This window comes from Brienomyrus brachyistius, chromosome 17 (assembly GCF_023856365.1).
Source record: "Brienomyrus brachyistius isolate T26 chromosome 17, BBRACH_0.4, whole genome shotgun sequence".
Taxonomy (NCBI): Eukaryota; Metazoa; Chordata; class Actinopteri; order Osteoglossiformes; family Mormyridae; genus Brienomyrus; species Brienomyrus brachyistius.
The window spans coordinates 14,585,004-14,604,099 of NC_064549.1; the positions used below are offsets into that span (position 1 = coordinate 14,585,004).

At 46.4% G+C, this 19,096-nt stretch overlaps 1 protein-coding gene across 1 annotated transcript in view; it reads left to right on the forward strand.

Moving 5' to 3' along the window:
* foxo1a (forkhead box O1 a) overlaps positions 1 to 18,691 on the forward strand; it is a 32,828-nt gene extending 14,137 nt beyond the window's left edge. Inside the window, exons 2-3 of the mRNA XM_048980756.1 lie at positions 13,024 to 13,215; positions 13,778 to 18,691. Of these exons, the coding sequence (XP_048836713.1) occupies positions 13,024 to 13,215; positions 13,778 to 14,938 (1,353 nt within the window). The 3' untranslated portion in view covers positions 14,939 to 18,691. The remainder of the gene's footprint in view (positions 1 to 13,023; positions 13,216 to 13,777) is intronic.
* The last annotated feature ends 405 nt before the right edge of the window (positions 18,692 to 19,096 follow it).

Genomic DNA, 19,096 nt, shown 5'->3' on the forward strand with positions numbered 1-19,096 from the left:
CTGGGTAAGAAACATGCCTGGTACTCAGCGGCCTTCTAATGGAATCTGGTAAACGTTCTGCAGCACCTTCCACGCGCCCCTGTCGGCCCCATGGTGGACTTTAGTTTACATTATTATGTTTGAGATCTTTGGTTGCCGTCCTATAAGGCAAGGAGCCCTGCTTTGTGTCTGACAGGAAGCGTAAAGGAGATCATCGCCTCTATCTCACTGCCTCGCCATTCGTTTAGAAATTTAGCTTCGCCTCGGAATCCAAAAGGTCACCGCGCTTTTGTTTCTCACATTCCTCTCTTCTTATTTTCTTATCAGCGTCTTGCCATGCCGTCTGCCTGCTTCAGAGCAGCATTGTGCTGAGGTCGAGAGTCGTGGAGCAGACGTATACCTCGGTGTTTCAAAGGAGGGGAGGGCCCGGTGTTCACCTGTGACGTTCCACGTTCCTACGGGGAGGGGGTGAACGACACACTAAAAATTCTGTAAGCGACATGAAATTTCAGACACAGTTGGATCTTAAGAATAGCTTGAGATGCCAGTGTCATGTGCCCTTCAACACTTCCCTCTTCCTCTTGTTCAATCAGGCTCTTTTTCATTCTTTTTTTTTCCCCCTCACACACTGGACCTGATTCCCTTTTCTTCACCAGTAGCCTCTCTCCCCTGGTTCCCTTTGTGTGGCCCCTTTGGGGCCCTTGCCCCCTGTGCTTTGCATGCAGGCCTGAAGCACCAGCGGGGTCCGTATCAGCAAAAGCCAGTACTTCCTGTGTGGATACAATGGAAGAGGAAGTTGGGGGATGGAGAGGCGCTGGACCCTTCCACTCAATCCCCCAACCCCCACTCCCGGCTGTGTTTGGAGTTCTGCACCAAGTGTTAGAGAGTGTGTGCTCGGTCACAGAAATAGGAGGGTGCACCTCTCCCCAGCTATACACTGGCCTCCCTGTTTGAGGGAAACACGGCAGTTGGCCGAAAGTGGCCCTGCATGTCTGGGGTCTTTTAAACTGTCAGTTACTGGAAAAGGTGTCTCAGAGTGAAGAAGAAAGCAGCTCGGAGGGGAGCATCACGGCAGAACTCCAGAGCGCAACCCTGTTCTCCAGATTTCCTGCCCACGTCAGACCTTGAGGTCGAGTTGGATGAACCTTCACCGTTTTTCAGCTGATGCACGCAACCCAACGTAAAGCTCATGTGAAGTTCATCAGGAGCAGCGACATCCGCTACTGGGGGGGGTACTCCTGAGAAACCAGGAAGCGGGACTGTGAGAACAACGCGTGAAACGTGCCGCCGTGTGCGCGCTTCGCTTTCCTGATCCGTCTCCAGGGGCCGAACGCTTTTTACCCAGGTGCAGCCTTGCAGGAGGCTAATGCAAATTAACATCTTTTGTTACTGGAACATGGAGTTTCTTGTGCTGCTCCTCTCCTCTGGCACTGGTTCCAGTTTACTAATAAATAATGTCAGTTTTCGTCTCTTCACTCCTTCCAAGCCCTCTCCATATCTTCTGTTTTGAGGGACATATCAAACTTCAGCCTTGTTCGCAAAGGTTTAAAATCTCAATATCTCTTTCATTCTGTTTATTGTATTTGTCATCTTCATTCTTACTAATATCGGTTGGCACGTCTTGTAGTGGTGAAGGATGAAGATCTATGATCCAGACCAAAGTGTGTTGATTGATACCCACATGGTGCCCTGGTTTTGTACCGTTGCATTTAGAATATCAACGGCTGGAGTAAATGCTTGGGATTGTCTGACCATAATTAATGGTCTGTGCTTTACTTGATCATCTCCAAGCACATTGCCTCTTCACTCTGGAAGACATTTTTAATATCCAAAACAAACAAAACAACCAAAAACAATAAATAAAATGGATTATAAAGTCTCTGCAAACAAAATCGCCCTTAAAATATTGAACATTAGGCTCAGTCAGGGAAAACAGGCAAAACTGCCGGTTAGGACCTTTGTAAACAAAAAGTGCTAATTAACAACAAAACACTGCATGTGAATAAAGGCAGGAGCCTCAACAGGCCGTATGCAAATCCGTAGCTACTTTAGTCTGGCAAATTCCGAGCAAGAAATATAATTTATTGCATATAATCATATTCATATAATTTATTGCCACATTTTACTTTACTGCTTATAGTGAACACGTTTGCCTGGGTGAAATTGATAATTATAATCGGATTATCATCATAACCGATTTTTTTCTTCATGTCTCAGTCTAACGCCAGCCACAATCTTGAACAAATAAGACTCCCCTTCGTATCCGTGGATGCAAGACAAGGCAAAAAGTCTTCCTCTAATTTACTCGTTGGTACCTTGGAGAAGGATTTACAAAAGCGATGTACGTCGTCGATCATAAGTTTGGGCAAGTCCTGTAAACGGCATGCATAAACCAATGCCATTTTTCACAGACCGGAAATGAGCGAGCCGCATTTCCATGAACGCGGAAGGTAACGTGCAAAGAGCCCACTGACACGAGAGTTCACACCTCATACTAGTGATGTGTCGTTCGCGAACGAAACGGCTCTTTGAGCCGATTCTTTTTACTGAACGATGGGAGCTGGCTCCAGGCCAAAAGCCGTTTTATTAATGTTTATAGAATTCTCCTACTTTTTGAGCTGCCTAAACATTAAGGACGACAGTGGCTGGAACACGTTGTCTTCCGAAAAAGCCCGGCCACGAGACGGTGTCTTATTTTTAACAAGCTCAAATCAGGTCACGCTAATGAGCATCAGGTTAAATGAAGAGAGGGGCGGGTATTTTAAAAAGAGCCGTTTAGGAGCCGAAGGAGCCGGCTGTTCCTGGTGAGCTGAGCCAAATGAGCCGGTTTGCTAAAAAAGAGCCGATATTCCCATTTGGTAGAGAGAGACACGAGGAAAACAAACAAGCATGCAAATGAAAATTATCGTGGTCGGAAAAATTATCGACCTCATTTTAATTATTGCGCAATTAATTGATTTATCGTTTATCGCGACAGGCCTAGTCATCTGTCGGATATGCAAAGGATAAGAGCCAGGAAGTGATAGTCATTACATTGTTCCTTTCATTTTGGGTATGAATTTGAGAACTTTTATGTTATTGATAGGTGTCGTGGCATAGGTGGAACAGCGTGTGGTGCAGTGGGCTAAGCCTGTGTGCCTGTAAGCAGCAGGTCACAGGTTCAAACCCAGCCACAGCATGTCTGTGGGTCCTTGAGCAAGGCCTGTAACCTCCAGCTCCCTGGGTGCCATTGCAGGTGGCAGCCCTTCGCGGACAGCTTACTCTACATGGAGCAAGCTGAGGGAGGCGTAAAGACAATTTCCCCACAGAGGGATCAATAAAGTATCTATTATTATTTTGTGTTTCTTGTTCTCATCTCTGCACCCCTGATAGTGTCTAGCAAGAGAAGACCGGACAAACTGGCTGAACTGAGCCCAGTTCTGAGGTTGTTAGTGGAAATCACACTGCCATATGCTTCCTGATTCTGGTTTCCACACCCAGATTATAGTAAACCACAGAAAATTTGATATGTATGTCACAGCAAAAATCTTTATGTAATTTTTGGACCAAGAGTTATACATTGCAAAAAAAACCACTGTAAGAACCGAGCAAGTATTCAAATCCAAGTCAAACAAGTGCAAAAATACAAGAGCACTCTTAATGTTCCGGTTAAGGTAGAGCAGATGAGAAGTAATCTGATGCCTGAAAGTGGTTCAGCAGCTCATTCCACCGTCGGGGAACCACGCTTGAGATGAGTGAGACTTCTCATGTGGTGGAGGGATCTCTAAGCAGCATCTGCTGACCAAAGAGGAAGAGGTGATATGTAGATCTTGAGGAGCATCAAGATGCAGGTGGGTGCCTAATGAATTGAGATGAGGGAGGGGGTGTAACAGAGTGTTTTAACCAATTAGAATGCTAGATGTGCTGCCACATATTAAATCAAGCTGGTAGCTGTGTCTGTAAGCAGTTTCAGTAGTCTGGTCATGAGAAGGAAAGTGCATGATCCAAGCTGGACAGTGATGTTTTGGTAAATGGTGGGGCTGGAAAGAATGACAAGAATCCTGGGCTTTGATGGGTTGACAGAGGGTATTTCCCTGTGTCAGAAACTGCAGAAGGGTCTAGCATGATGAGAATTATGACCAAAGTGTTGCTCTTGCAGCTTGTTGTGGTCAGGAGAGCAGTCTCTGACTGTCTAGCTCTGAGCCAGACAAGAGAGAGTCCAGGAGGTTGTTCTGCTCGAGTAAGTCAGACATTTGATTGAAGACACCACACTCATGAGATTTAGATGCAAGTGGAGAGAGGCTGGTACGTGGATGTCAACTTGCGATGCGTAAAGTGTGGATTGTTTTTAAGTACTAGAGGACAGATCATTAGTAGCTGTTGATCAAGGGGACAGAGGGTATCAAGGTGTAAACACAGGATTTAGCAGAGTGTATCAGAAGCTTCATTAGTAGTAAGTGAACAAAACTACCCAGGAGTGGCACAGCCAGAGGTGACCGAAAGAGAAGCAATTGGGGGTGAGGGAGTATGATGAAGGATATTATGGGTGATAGAGGGAGTGACAAGGTGAACTGGATAAAGGAGTGATCAGATACATGTAAAGGGGTGACGATGACGTCTGTGATACAGTCACATGTCAGGATGAAGTCTGGTTTGAGCAAAATTAGTCCAGGATTGAAGAGTAGACCAAACTCCCAGCTCTTGGTAACGAGCAAACTTACCTCCTTAGCTGTTGCCAGACCTAATTCATTTATGGGTTGAAGGGCTCACGCTAGGACTTATTCGTGCGATATCTGCGGTTTGCTCTGCAGGTGCTTTTTTGGCACCAGTTAGCCACGGTCTTCTGCGTCGTGCCAGCCGCATCGCGTGTGATCACTGAGCAGCGGCCTTTCGGTAAGTCCTGACAGTGCGGCTTGGTTTGGGAGTCCCCTCGTATGCTCCTCGGTCTCTGCGTGCAACCTCCAGTTACACAAGACAAAGGATTATTTGATTTGGGTTGAACAACACTGTGGGATTTTTTTTCTCTTTTCTTTAGTGCTGAGTCATGCTGGAAATCAACTCCGGAATAGGGGCTGAGCAGGTGACATGATTTTCTATGCCAAGACAAGCATCGCACTTTTATTTTAACATAGCTAGTCTAGGTCCTCCCCATAATAGTTTGCCCACAAGCTGTCCCGAAAGCAATGATATGAATGAAATATTCACAGGACCTGTCAGTCAGCTAAAATGTGGATGAAATTGCGAGGTGTTTCTCATTGTCTGCTGTCTGTTTCCCTGCTGCGTTGTGGCCTGGCGGTTAGGATTTGTTTGCCGTTGAATATCTGTAGGTTCCCCGAATGATGACCCTTCAGAACTCCTGCCAGAATTTCTGTAGAATTGTTTGAAGCCTTATTAATCACCCTAAGCCATTTTTTCCCCTATAACACAGCAGTAAGATCATTCCCTTGATATAATATCTCTGCAATCTTGACCTAGTGCTTAGTAGCACTGTTTGCCCGTAACAAACACCCAAAGCTGACGGCTCAGTCTCTCACCACAAGGTCACTGTACCTCGGTCTTGTGAGAATGGTTTTGTGTCTCATTGTATTAATTTATACAATAAAAATAAAATAAATTAAAAAAAAGTTAACCTGTGGTACCTGTTTTTTCCCTTATAAAAAAAGGAAGATTTGGAACCACACTTTAAACAGTGTAATGTCATAGAGAAAAGGATACATGATATATTTTGCTTTAAGACAGCCTGTCTTGTTGGACCAAGGTTATCTTAGGTATAGAGTTCGGATATCTAGATGGCTAATAACTATCTGCTGGGGTGTTACTCTAGCCTAAAACACATGGCTGGTACTGTAGGATTGTCAGCTGGGCACTTGTACACGATTAAACAAGTGCCGAGATAATGGATTAATCAATCAGTTGGCTTTTGCTGTACAGAAAAATTAAGCCTGTTATATAATGTCTGTCACGGCTTCCAGTGGGACGTTTTTTAAGCAGAGGGGGCTGCAGACAGCAGTGTTTTTCTTCAGATGAAATGCTAACAGAAAGTAGAACTGCCCAATTTCATTTTTTGTTTTTGGAGACTTTAGTATTATTTCAAACATGATGGAAAGTTTTTCTGAGGGAAGTAGGTGGATTTTTGTGTGTCTTTCCGTCAGTGGGGTCACCTTGAATATAACTACAGCCGAGGTTGTGGTATTTCTGGTGTCACTAGATGAACAAGTGCATCTGATATTAAGCTAATTTTAGGATGAAAGATGGCAGGACTGCTTCGCCGCATTACGATCAATGGTGGAAAAACGGCGTGTGCGTCTAACCAGCCCGTATCGTAGCTAGAAGACAAAACCAATCGTAGAGAAATCGAAATAAACGTCTGTTACTGCCGTCTGCGCCAGCTTGACTCAGATCACCCCACACCGGGGGCGTCCCAGCTGGGGGGGGGGGCTGTGTCGGCCCGCTCTACAGTAGCGAGCAGGTAAGCGGCAGAGCCAAGGCCTCTCTGAAGTCAAGTGAGGGGAGCAGAGGTGGAACAGAGGTTCCCTTTGAGGAGGTCTGTAAAGCCAGGAGGCCTAAAGCAGCATGCTGTGTCCCTGGCCACGGCAGGACGTGTGGCAAGTGCCTGATCTCGCCGACTCGCCGCAGCATGGCAGACACGCACACGCATGGACAGACGCTGGAGCGTGGCTGAAACACAGTCTGTGTGCTGTAGAACGTAAGCAGATTCCAACACAGATATACCGAAGTTCAAAATAAGAGATTATACATATAATATGTACAGAATAGCGGTTTAGAAACTTTTATTGAGTTTGCGTAGATTATATGAAATGAACATGTTTGAAAATTCAAACAGTATTTTATCTTAGCAATTTCAGAAGCCGCGATCCTCCCGGCACCGACCGCCACGCTGGCGAAAGTAGCGCTTGGGAATTGAAAAGTATGCAAAGCAGCTGCAGAGTGACATCCCAGTGCAGGAGCGTAATGCGCTTGGGGGGGGGGGCGATCAGCAGTCTCATTGTGTAAACCTGGTAGCAAAAAACTTGGTTTAGTTCATCTTCTTTTGCATTTTAGAGATTAAGGTGAGTTTGCATAAGTGTTTCGCTTATGTTGAGTTGAGCCCCCCACCTCCACCTCACCCCCCCTCCCCCCATTTGGTGGGTAACCGTAAGAAACATCCTGGGGGCGGAAATGTCTGAACCGTGTATAGTGCTACAGCTGGCCCTGCTAAAAGAAACCCCCTACTCCGTATAATCGCACATTTGCATCTTTTAAAGTTGATAGATGTCCCACATAAGACCTCAGAGGTTCTCTCAGAAGGTGGCCAAGCTGCAGTCCTCAGGCACCACCTTCAGTGAAAGCAGTCTTTCTGCAAACCTGCCAATCAGGAGCTCCACAGCAAAGGAACTAAATTTGCATTGTTCCACTGTGGGAGGGACCAGCCTCCACATACCCCAAAAAAAAAAAACTCACCCCACCTACGGGCGTCTCAGGAGCCCACAGCCCGCTGGGGCGCCAGCAGTGGGCATCGTGGCCGGAGCTTGGTTGGACTTTATCTCGATGTCGCTGGTATCACGGGTCACCTGAGCCTCTGTGCCAGCGCTGAGAGAAGCTAATCTACATCTGAGTGAAATGTTAGAGAAATAACCTTAGCGACTCTGCCAGGTAGCGGACAAGTTGGCTACTAACGTGCTAAACGTTCAGTTCAGTTCAATTTACTTTTATGAAGTTTATTCCTAGCATAATTGCCCTGAGCTGATCTCGTATGCAGATATAAATGCAAGACGTCCATTTTAACCGCCTGAACATATATGCCTCACTGTAATTTAGTATCACCTGTGAAAGATCAGCAGGCCGCCTTATCACTGACTTTTCTGTTTGTTGGCTTGATACACAACGTTGTGACTCAACCATCATAATTAAATGTGAGAGTATGTATCTTATTAGTTATAATAAGCACTAACAGGCATAATTACTGCTATTTGCCTCCTCTCCGAAAGAAATATGCAAGTCTTTGCTTGGCTGTGCATTTAACTGCTGTTTTTCCCAGCATGCCTCAGGCAGACTAATGCAGCCCCGGGGGTGACACTGGGATCCAGTGCTTTGCAGCCTTTCTTACCCAGAGTAGCTTCTCTAAAAGGCAGACAGTGCCTTCTTATGTGGCATCAGAAAGCAGCCTTTCAAATCCAGCCCCTGTACCCCCAAATACTCTGCCTTTTCTGACAGAATACAGTAGGACCCACAACAAATGCACACAGGCTTATAATGAAGTACAGCCTTTGTCATTTTCCTTTTAGGACCTTGTGTGTTCTAGCTAAAACAATTCAAGGGTCCCCAGATGGTTTGTTCACGTAATTTATGAAATCTGCTTTTGTTGTTATGTGTGTAGTATTGTTTTAAAGTCATGCCAGTTGTTGGGGTTTCTTAGGGTGGTTAAATTAAAACAGGCTGGCAGCCTGTCCAGGGCGTCCCCATGTCTTGTGCCCCTATGCTGCCTGGGAGAGGCTCCAGACCCCCCCTCCTCCCCCCCCAACTGTATACTGGATAAGCAGCTAGAAGCTGGATGGACACATTAAAATAAAGGCCACATTTATGTGACTAGACATAAATGAAAGACAGATATGGCTGTGGTTTCGTTATTCGCTGGCTTTCAGTCAAAATGCCGTTTTGATTAAGACGCCCTCTGCTTTTTGCCTGTATGAGTATTGCCTTACGAAGGTTGTAAATCGCAGTTAAAAGTGAGGGATTGGCAGCTGAAACTGGGCCACAGCAGGACTCTACTCACCTCCCTCAAGCGTATAATGCAAAATGAGTTACGTCAAAGTGAAGTCGAGCGATAGTCAAGCAAGATTCATGAAGAGGGCTTCCTTCCCCTGCTGGTGGCCACGCCTTAAGCGCCTGCAGAGCTGCTTACTGGCCTTCTTACAGAGATGGGTAGTTAGGGTTCGGGTTAGGGTTAGTCCAGAAAGTAAAAATCCAGAGCAAGATTTTATACCAACCAACCAGGTGAATATTGTGTGACCATGACTCCTTATACTCAACTGGTTGGGTGAAGTAAAATCTTGGTCTGGGTTTTTACTTTTTGGGCCTGAATTATCCATCTCTGCTTTTTATGCACAAGAAAAGGCGGCTGTTCAGTTGGTTTGTATGGTGGGTTATGAGTTACAATGTCACAGAGCCAGGGGACTGACTGACTCTTGGGTCTGATACCTTCAACAGACACCTAAAGAGCTCCACCTTTCGTGGAACTGATGATTAAGGAGAAACTTTATAAACTTGCAGGCCAACATGAATTTTCCACGTGTGATTACGGGAGTGCCTTCTCTTTCTGTAAAACTTGGCGGCATATCCATGCAGGTAAGGTGTTTCGGTTATTGCCGTTTTGTCATTACAGCGTCTCCACTGCCACATCCCTCTGAGTGGAGGATTTGCTGATATGTTGCATGGAAAATGAGCCCCCCCCCCCCCCCCCCCCCCCCCAGCATGGGACGCAGCAATCAGCCTCCGGGGGGTGTGTAAATCCCGGGCCGGCATTCCATAGCTGCTTCTCTCCCCTCCTGACCTGACCGCCTTCCTGACCTGACAGGAAGTGAGCCTCTCTCTCCGTGGCACCAGCCTTTGATGTGGCTGCTTCCTCATACCACGCTTGTGCGATGGCCTTCATTTTTCTGTCCCCTCTCCCTTAAAATTCTCTTGCATTGACTCACAGCAGCCTGTTTACCGGAAGATCACATGAAGTCCTCTGCTTTGACATTAAAATAGCGGGATCTGTGTGGCTGGAATTTGAAATCAAAGCATTTTTCCGATATTTACAGTATTTACCCATGTGCAGTTCGGACTTCCATTAGCATGTAATTATCCCCGTCGCTCTACCCCAAGTTGAGCACGTTTCCTCTGGGTTCAGCCACTTTCGCAGCGATCGCTGCGCGTTATTTTTGGGGAGACTGTTGTGGTTCATACTGTTTGCCCGTGATCCTGACACCTTCTCGGTCTCACTGACACCTGTGATAAGGTGCAAGCTCTCCGTTTCCTGGAAAACCACGTTATCTGTCATAGTGTTGGTCTAGACGTTATGCGTGCATCTGATACCGAGACAGGAGACAAACAAACGCCGTCAAAGGCCCTTGTTTTCACATCCGAATGATCAAGGGGGAAAAAGACGTAAAGGTGTGTTTTCTAATTTCCCTTTCGTCGTTCCTGTAATACGATGAACAAGCACAGTCTGTATGGCGTCAGCTGTAGGTTCCCCTCTTGTCTCAGACCTGGCAGTCTGCTCCTGGATCTGTTTCTTACAACTGAGCACAGACACAATTCTGGACTGGATCAAGCCGCCAGTCTGTTCTCTACCTCCCCAACCTCCAACCAGCACAGACCAAACAAGAACTTGGAGCTCTGATCTGACTGGTTCAGACACCCTCCTTCCCAGACATAGCGCACACCGTTCCGTCGTGGCTCTTGTTCCGTTTGTGTGCCAACCTCCTTTCCGCTGTCTGGGCTCAGGCCCATTCCCTGCATGAGAGACCAGCAGAGGCAGCGGCACCAGCACTGAAAGGAACGGGGCGGCCCAATGAATAGAAGCATTTATTTTGTCATTGCTAGCGGGAGCCGTCCACATTTAATCCCAGGAGCTCCGAAATCTCAGGGCGCTTAAGAACAAACTGTAAAATAAACAGTTTTCACTCGTACACAGTATTCGGTTATATTTCTTATTGCAGTGCAATTAAAGTTCACACTCATCTAAATACTTTGCTAGTTACCACTCGTGTAATCATTTGGTACATCACTACATAAGAACATAAGAAATTTACAAACAAGAGGAGGCTATAAGGCGTTCGGTTTAGCGTCTGAGAAATCACCAAATAGCTAGAACTTTCTTTGGATGTGTTTAGGTCTCTCTCAGTTTGTTTTTACAGTATGTTTTGGTGAAATATCACTGGCATCCACCCATTTTGATGCAGCCAGTGGCTCCGATTTCCTCTTTCCAGTCCCATTCACGTCGGCTCCATGGTTTGAAAGGAAGGCTTTGCCAAACTCTGTCACCTTTGCTCTTAATTTGGTGCATTCACATGCTGTGCACGCTTCTGTTCTGCACACATGTACCTTTTTGTCCAACGTCACAGTGTAGTTACGGTGTTTTTTTCCAAGGTGTAATGAAAGGATTTGTCTAAATCCCCTCCCCCAGTCTCAGGACACATTTCCATGCTTCTCTGAGGTCTCTCATTTCCATTCCTCCATCCTTCCTGCCTGTCTCATCCTCCCACTTGTTTCCCGGCCCCTTTAGTCCCGCATTGCCCCCCCCCCCCCCCAACCCCCCACCCTCCTGTCCCAGCCTGGTGATGCTGCAGGCTGCTGAGCAGATGTAGGGAAGTGAGTCATTTCAGTGGGTATTACTCAAGGATCCCTGACATCCATTAACGCGACTCCTGTTTGTGCAGGAAAATCTTGAAATGCCCACCCCCCCCACCCCCAAGCCATATTTTAGTCATCCCCTGTTATATGGCATTACACTGGTGTACTGTAGGGAGCCTTTTTTTATCCTAGTCTTGTTATGGTCTGGATGACAGCATCTTCTCACTCAATAGTATGTCTGCTGATCACTTATTTAATCTCGGTGAGCTTGGGGTCTCTCCCAGACCGTATTGGCTAGAATCCCCAACCAGTTTGACAGTCAGATGGTAAGTAGTTATATCAAATGTGTATTCACGGTACTAAAATTCAGAGTTATTTTATTCTGAGTAGAATTTAGGGGAAAAAAACTTTGGTGCTGAATTTCGCTAATGGTAATGCAATAGTGCGAGATTCATTCGGTCCTCGCAGCTGAGCTGCACAGTGTCGCTTGAAAGGCTGCAGGCTTATTGCAAAATTCACAGAGGAAGTATTGCCTTGGGCGCAGAGAGACACTCATGCATGCATACATGCAGTCTTACCTGCATGCAGTCTCTGCAGTGCACCAATGCACACACACTAAACCTCACAGAGTCAATTCAGTTTGGCCTCGTTACATGCTCAGAAATCCCAGTCACAGCGCAGAAACTGTGCAAGAAAATGCCAGTTTACTGGTTTTCTTGTAAGGCTGTTGCCCTTTGTGGCTGTATTGAAATGACAAACATCATTAATTCTGTCAATAGCTTCATTCCCGAACATGTAAAGTGGAAAAAAACAGTGTTTATGTACCAGGACTCTCTTTGTGATTTTGTTTCTCGTATTCCAAGGCTGTGGAAACACTGACATTTGTTCTCGAGGCTCTTTGCTTTAACTACCAGAACGCGTAAGTGCAACAACATCCTCGTTTTCTGTTTCCTACTGTATGGAGGAGTTTCGCACACAAAAAAAAGCCCAGAGCGACCAGCAGAGTCGCTCTCTCGCTTTTGTTCGTGTTTTGGAAGGAAGTGACATACATGCTTTGCTGTTCCGTCGCTATGCTGAGAAAAGCTCAAAGCCTTTCTTTTTTTTTTTTTTTGCACACAGGCTGTTTTTGGAACACTCCATAATTAGCAAAAAAATAAAACAATACTATTTCCATTGAAGTTTTTTTCTTTTTTCTGAGTAGCACAGCTTATACATGTTGATAAGCTATTTTTTTCCCCTGTGTTTGAAGGTTATCTCCGTCTCCCTGTGCTGTTGTAGTGGTTTGGGCTGGAATGATGAAAGTTTGGGGGCGGGAGGGGGCGGGGGGGGGGGTGGGGGGATAGCAAAGGTGAAACTAGGTTAGACTGGTTACAGAAAGAAACCACACATGCAGGCGGCTGCAGATTTAGGATGGGTGGGTCCAGAATCCCTCTTGCATGTTTGTGAGGAATGTACTCTTTGGTGGGATCTCCCTCTGGCGTAGCTCATGAGAAGACCCTGTTGCTCTTTTAATTCTGACTAGGATGTAGGTATGAACTGACCTTTGACCTTGTCCACGTGTGACCATGTGACCCCCCTACAAGCTTGCTACTTCTTGGCTTTATTCTTCCCGCTTCCCCAGACCGAAATTAGCCCTGAAACACGTTGATTTTGCACTCAAACATCTCAGATGACTGTGAAATTTTGCTATGGATTACAGTTTGAGTGTTGGTCTCGTCTCTGTTCCAGAACTCAATTCGGCACAACCTGTCGCTGCACAGCCGCTTCGTGCGCGTCCAGAACGAGGGCACGGGCAAGAGCTCCTGGTGGATGCTCAACCCGGAGGGTGGCAAGAGCGGCAAGTCCCCCCGGCGCCGCGCAGCCTCCATGGACAACAACAGCAAGTTTGCCAAGAGCCGTGGGCGGGCTGCCAAGAAGAAGGTGGGTGGAGTATCTCAGAGCCCCGCCCCCAATCCTAGGATGTAGTAACACTTTGTTACGGAATGGTGCTTGAGCAATGGCTGTGTAATGTGCACTTCCTGGCCATACCCCTAGTATACCTAACCCAACCCATCCATCCATCCATCCATCCATCCCTCCGTCCATCTTCCAAGGGAGGCCACTTCTTAAACCAACTCATCCTAAATAGCTGCCTTGCTAATGGCTGGAGTTAAACATTAAATAAACCCTGGACTTTAGGGTGACTACGAACTATAGCCGCCTCTCCCGGCTTTCCGCCTTGCCTTGAGTCGCTGTTTTCATGCTCGGCCTTGTCTCCTACCTTTCCCTTGACGTTTTATACTTACATGGCACATTCTTAGCTCTGTGTTAAGTCAGCAAACCTTGTGGCAACTTAACCCTTGGTCATTTATCCCAAGCGCCGTAATACATTGCAGATTGAAGGTCCTATCCTGATCATAGTCTATAGTTAGTTCCTGCTGTTATTGTAGCTTAGCGGGTAGCTGAATGTCTGCATTGATGGTGTAATTGCATGTCTGTTCAGGTGTCGCTCCAGGGGGCGCCAGAGGGCGGTGCCGAGAGCCCCGGCTCCCAGTACTCCAAGTGGCCCGGCAGCCCCAACTCGCACAGCAATGACGACTTTGACACGTGGGGGCCCATCCGCAAGCGCAGTGGCTCCAACGCCAGTACACTGAGCGGCCGCCTCTCTCCCTTCATGGCTGAACAGGACGACCTGACTGATGGCGATGTACACATGGTCTACCCCGGGGGACCCAGCTCCAAGATGGCAGCCACATTGCCCAGCCTATCGGAGGTGGCCGGCTCACTCGGCTCCGAGACCGTCATGGAGAGCCTCCTGGGCAACCTTAATCTGCTGTCCCCCAAGAACTCGCAGGTGGGGGCAGCCGGGCAGGGTGGAGGATCTGCCCAGTCGTCACCCTCCTCGATGATGCAGACCAGCCCTGGGTACCCTGCCTACAGCTCCCCCAGCATGGTGGCCCCACCCACTCAGGACTACCGCAAGTGCCTGTATGGCCAACCTGGAGTCGGTGTCCTTTCGCCCATCCCCATGCAACCCCTCCCCAAGGGCAAGTCTCTGAACCAATATGGCTGCCAGACCGGGCTCCTCAAAGAGCTGCTCACGTCAGACTCCGACCCCCATGGCAACCTCATCCCCTCGGTGGAGACGACGGCAGGCCAGCCAGGTGGGGCCAGAGGCCTGTTAACATCCTATAGCGCCAGCCAGGCGGGCCACGGGAGCAAGATGATTGGCCAAGGGAGCTTGCAACCCCTCCCCCACACGCACCCCCTGCACGGGCCAGCTCCTCCGACGCAGGTGATCCTAAATGGGCGTACTCTAATGCCCCTTGGCGGCATGAGGAGCCCCAGCCACCTGACACCCGAGAAGCCCTCCATGCCAACGCCCTTCCCTTGCTCTGCCCACCTTGGCGGGGGGGTGCCACCTGCCTACTGCACCTTCAACGGCAACGGTTACATGCGGCCCGGTTTGCCACAGCCACACGAGAAGCTGCCCAGCGACCTAGTGGATGTGCCCTTCGAGGGCTTCGATTGCGACATGGAGTCCATCCTGCACGATGCGCTTATGGATGGTGACTCACTGGACTTCAACTTTGACCCCACGGTGGCCCCACAGGGCTTCGCCCATGGTGTGAAGACCACCACACATAGCTGGGTGTCCGGGTAGAGACCCCCACATGTGCAGCAGTCCCTGATGGTGTCCAGATATGCTCTCCAGTGAAGAGGAACACAGATCCACCCCAAATTCGCAGACCTTACCTGGTATATGGTATATATGCAGTTATCTAGTATTATCTAACATCACAGGGAAAATGACCTCATCGGGTAAGGTTCATGTGACCATGCTTGTCTTATTATTTTTTTTTTGGTTGGCTGCTTAAGACCCTTTCCCTCTGTCATCATTCAAAGAAACAAGTAACAGTTCATCTTCGGGGGCGGAGCTCAACCACATTGGACCGCAGCCTCATTGACGCACAGCTTCATAGGCCCACAGCCTCATTGGCCCACGGGCATTACGTAAGGTGGATCGTAAAACATGGTTTTATTTATTTATCTTTGTCGGCTATGAAACATTCTCTTGACCTTCACCTCTTATCTGGGTTGTGAACATATAACAGCCCCCTCAGCCTTATTGAGACATGATACAATTTACAGCAGAAATAACTCATGTAAAATATCAGTCATCCCAGAACTGGAAGTTCTGCTCAATCCAAAGAAGGACTCATAATTCTCCCTCATTTTTGAGACTCAAAGCCTGCCCAGAAAATGTTTACCAACCTGTTCAGATTTTTTATTTTTTTTTAAATGTAAATAATCAAGTGCCAATCTCTCAACAGCAGGTTTCAATATCGGTGGTCTTGTTTTAAATTCATTGTTACCCGTTCTTTCAAAAAAGTCCTGGTGGGGGTGCCGTGACTTATCATTTGTGGCAGCATTCAGACACACATGGGCACTCGCGGTCACTCACAGACTCACGCGGTCACTCACGGACTCACGCGGTCACTCACGGACTCACGCGGTCACTCACGGACACGCACTTACCAGCACACGCCGTTACTCACATACACACACAGGCCGTTTTGTCTCGCTGTATGTCGCCACCCAGGCCAGCCTTGCTCCCTGTGAATCGCCGTCTTTCACAGTTAAGCAGACAGTCACAGATCACTGCTGAGACACCTCTGCCTGCTGCTTGTTTGTAATTCAGGTCCTGCTTGTCAGCTTTGATCAGATCAAACCACAAGAGCCGTTAGTAAGTGAGGATGTGCACCCCCCTCCCCCCCATTATGAGACTTGTCCTTCTGTTCTTTTTTATTTGCACACCGCACGCTTTTTCTTAAGTAAAACAGGTCTGCGTTTTGTTCTGAAATAGTTTTTAACTTGGTCCTGTACCTGTTGCCGCAAAGGAAAAGATAGCACATACATCAATGCTACTGTTGAAAACAATTATGCTTTACTGGTTCCAGCTGGGGTGGAGCAGGCAGTGATTGGCAGTGGTGGGTGTCAAAGCCTCACTTTGGCTTTAGATGTGATGGAGGCCGAAATTATGTAAATGAATGAGTCCATAGGGATTGTGGGATATTGTTACTTCACGATATTACCTCTCCTCCCATATTAGATGTACCACACTGAGTGTTTTTAATCTCAGGCAACAAGTTTACAGAATAGTAACACAAATCAGTTTCTGCCAAAGATTTTAGCTGTACATCTGGAGAAGAATAACTGAATGATGTTTTATTTACATTGAGCTTATATCGCTTCCTGCTGGAAGTCGCTTTTTGGTGAGGCTATTCATCAGGCACTTTTTATTTACACTTTTTTTTGTAAATACATGAAATGTATAATAATAATTGAGATATATTTTAAATGCAGACGATGGCATATTTGATGAAGATTCTCTCGCGCTCTCTGCCTCCTAGCACTTACCACCGTCACTTTCCTGATACCCTTCTCTGGCAGTACAGTGACACGCTACCATTCCTGCATGCTGCTTTGTGCCCCCCCAAGCAGAAATCCACACATCATATTCCAGCAGTGGCAGGGCAGCAGTAGATCTGGAAGCATAGCAGGAATCCTAGCACTGTGCTTGACAAGGCCGAAAGCTCCTACGCTTGAGGGTAATGGAAAGCTATTACGTGCTGATTTTTTTTTTAATTGCACTAAATATAAATTTGGCATGTTCAATGACGAATCTAAAATAGTTCAGAAATAGTCCTCTACAGAATGGTTTTTCCTCGGTGAGCGCAAGAGCAGGTATAATTAAAAAGATTTGCAGTGTCGCTGTTAATTAACCAATCACAATACAGGTTGATGAAGTGGCTGTTTAAAGCGTCCATTTGTTTCTCAATCAGCACTCGCAGTGTTGCGCCGGGCGCTGACCACAGCTGAGTTTTGGGGGAGGATTCTGTTGTTGTACCTTTGAACCCAGATACTCGCGGCCCTGGGGAAATGTCCAGCTACGATCGTGTAGGCCGCTTTGGATGAAAACTTCAGCTACGAAATAATTACTCAAAGCGACAACATTCCCGCTGTCTGTTTCCCAGTGCAACATGGAGGGGCAAGACAGGAGAATCAAGGCCAAAGCCAAGGATAGACGCTTTGTAAGACTGTCAGGCGCCCAGCTGAATGACACGTCTAGGATGGAATGCAGCCTACTCTTTCGTTTTTCCTTTTTTGTGGCAGTCTTAAATCGCGGCTTGTTCCTGATTACAGCTTACACACATGAAATCGCAGCGATTCCGTGTCCGCATACTTCAGTTAAAGCGTAAACTGAATTTTTTCGGGTTTTGGGTCTTGACTTAAGGGACGCGGCTTCTAGAAGCAGGTTGCGCTAACTGTTGCCCACGCTGGCTGTGCTAACTGTGCTAACCCGTTATCTGCCAGGGAATGAAACTTTCTCTGGAGTTGTGCTCCCCTAATATTTTAAGTCCTGACACGTGGTCGTAGCACAAGCACGCTGTGGTCGGACATTTCAGAGCGCCAAGTGCAATCTCTGGCAAAATGAACCTTTATGAACAAGTGGTTTAACAGATATACGACAGTGAAAATGTTCTTTATCATTACCAAGTGTAAATGATTGCTTTGTGAATTCTGCGCAGTATATAACCTATGCATTCTTGTAATTGTTTTTTTTTGTACTTGTACCAATGATGAGAGAAATTGTATTTTAGAATTGTGGAGATTTTTATGTCCTTGTATTTGTTAAAGATAGTTCTACAAAAGAAAAAAAATAGATGCTGATGCTTGGCTTTTTTGGTACACTGACAATATAATTCTTGTATTTAGCTTTTATTTGTAGGAAAAAATGTAAAATGGAAAAAAAATTCTCATAAATATGGAGGAAAATCTATATTAAATTAATTCTTGTTTAACTTGGCAGATCTTTGGACCAATTTATATCAATTTGAGGAAAAAAACAATGTTTTTAATCCGCATTTTATAAGTGGCACTTTTCACAAAAAGTGATGAAAGTGATCTTATTTTAAAACACCGTTATAAACGGCATTGTAACATTTCTTACCTTGTGTACAGTACGTTTTATTCAAATGGCAGAAGTAAATGTGCAATTATGTATTAAAGAAAACTGAATATATTAGTATATAGCTATTTAAGAGAGATAAATATATATTGTTGCTTCTGAGTGGCTAACAAACTGGAAGAATTTGTTAATTGGAACAGTTTGTTAATTAGAAATGTTTATTAGTTAATTGCTGCTTTTTCTGCGGTGATCCATCCTGATATTTATGCAGACGTGTCTCATCCACCAGCATGAAGGCAAGCCTTCTAAAGTTTTTACTTAAATGTGTACTTAAACGTGATTGTATTACCCTAAAACAGTCAGAAAATGTCTTATTTTTTTTTCTTTGCAGCTGCTGAATGAAGCCATCGCCTTGTACATAAATTATGATATTGGGAAAAATGCTGCCTTTGTCCTGTGTCTTGTTTTCACCTGTATGTGTGGGGGGGTAGGTGTGTCACTCAGTGAATTGGGGCTCTTTGCCTCTGACTGGAAGGTTGTCGGTTCAAATCCCAGGGTCAGCAGAGTGATTTCACAGTTGGGCCGCTGCACAAGGCCGTTAACCCCCAAGCGCTTCGGGCCCCTGTCTGACCACACCTTCTTAAAATAAACTACATCATTTCGAATAAAACTGCTAAGTCAAAATACAATATAATGCATGTGTAAGGAATTGCAGCTGTTAAACTAAACTCATCAGAATCAACAGACAATGGCACAAATGGACTAGGAAATAAAAAGGATCCTCTGTGAGCTGCTAGCCTGCAAGTTCCTCTTCCTTCCATAATCCTTACCTCCATTTTTTTAAGGAAT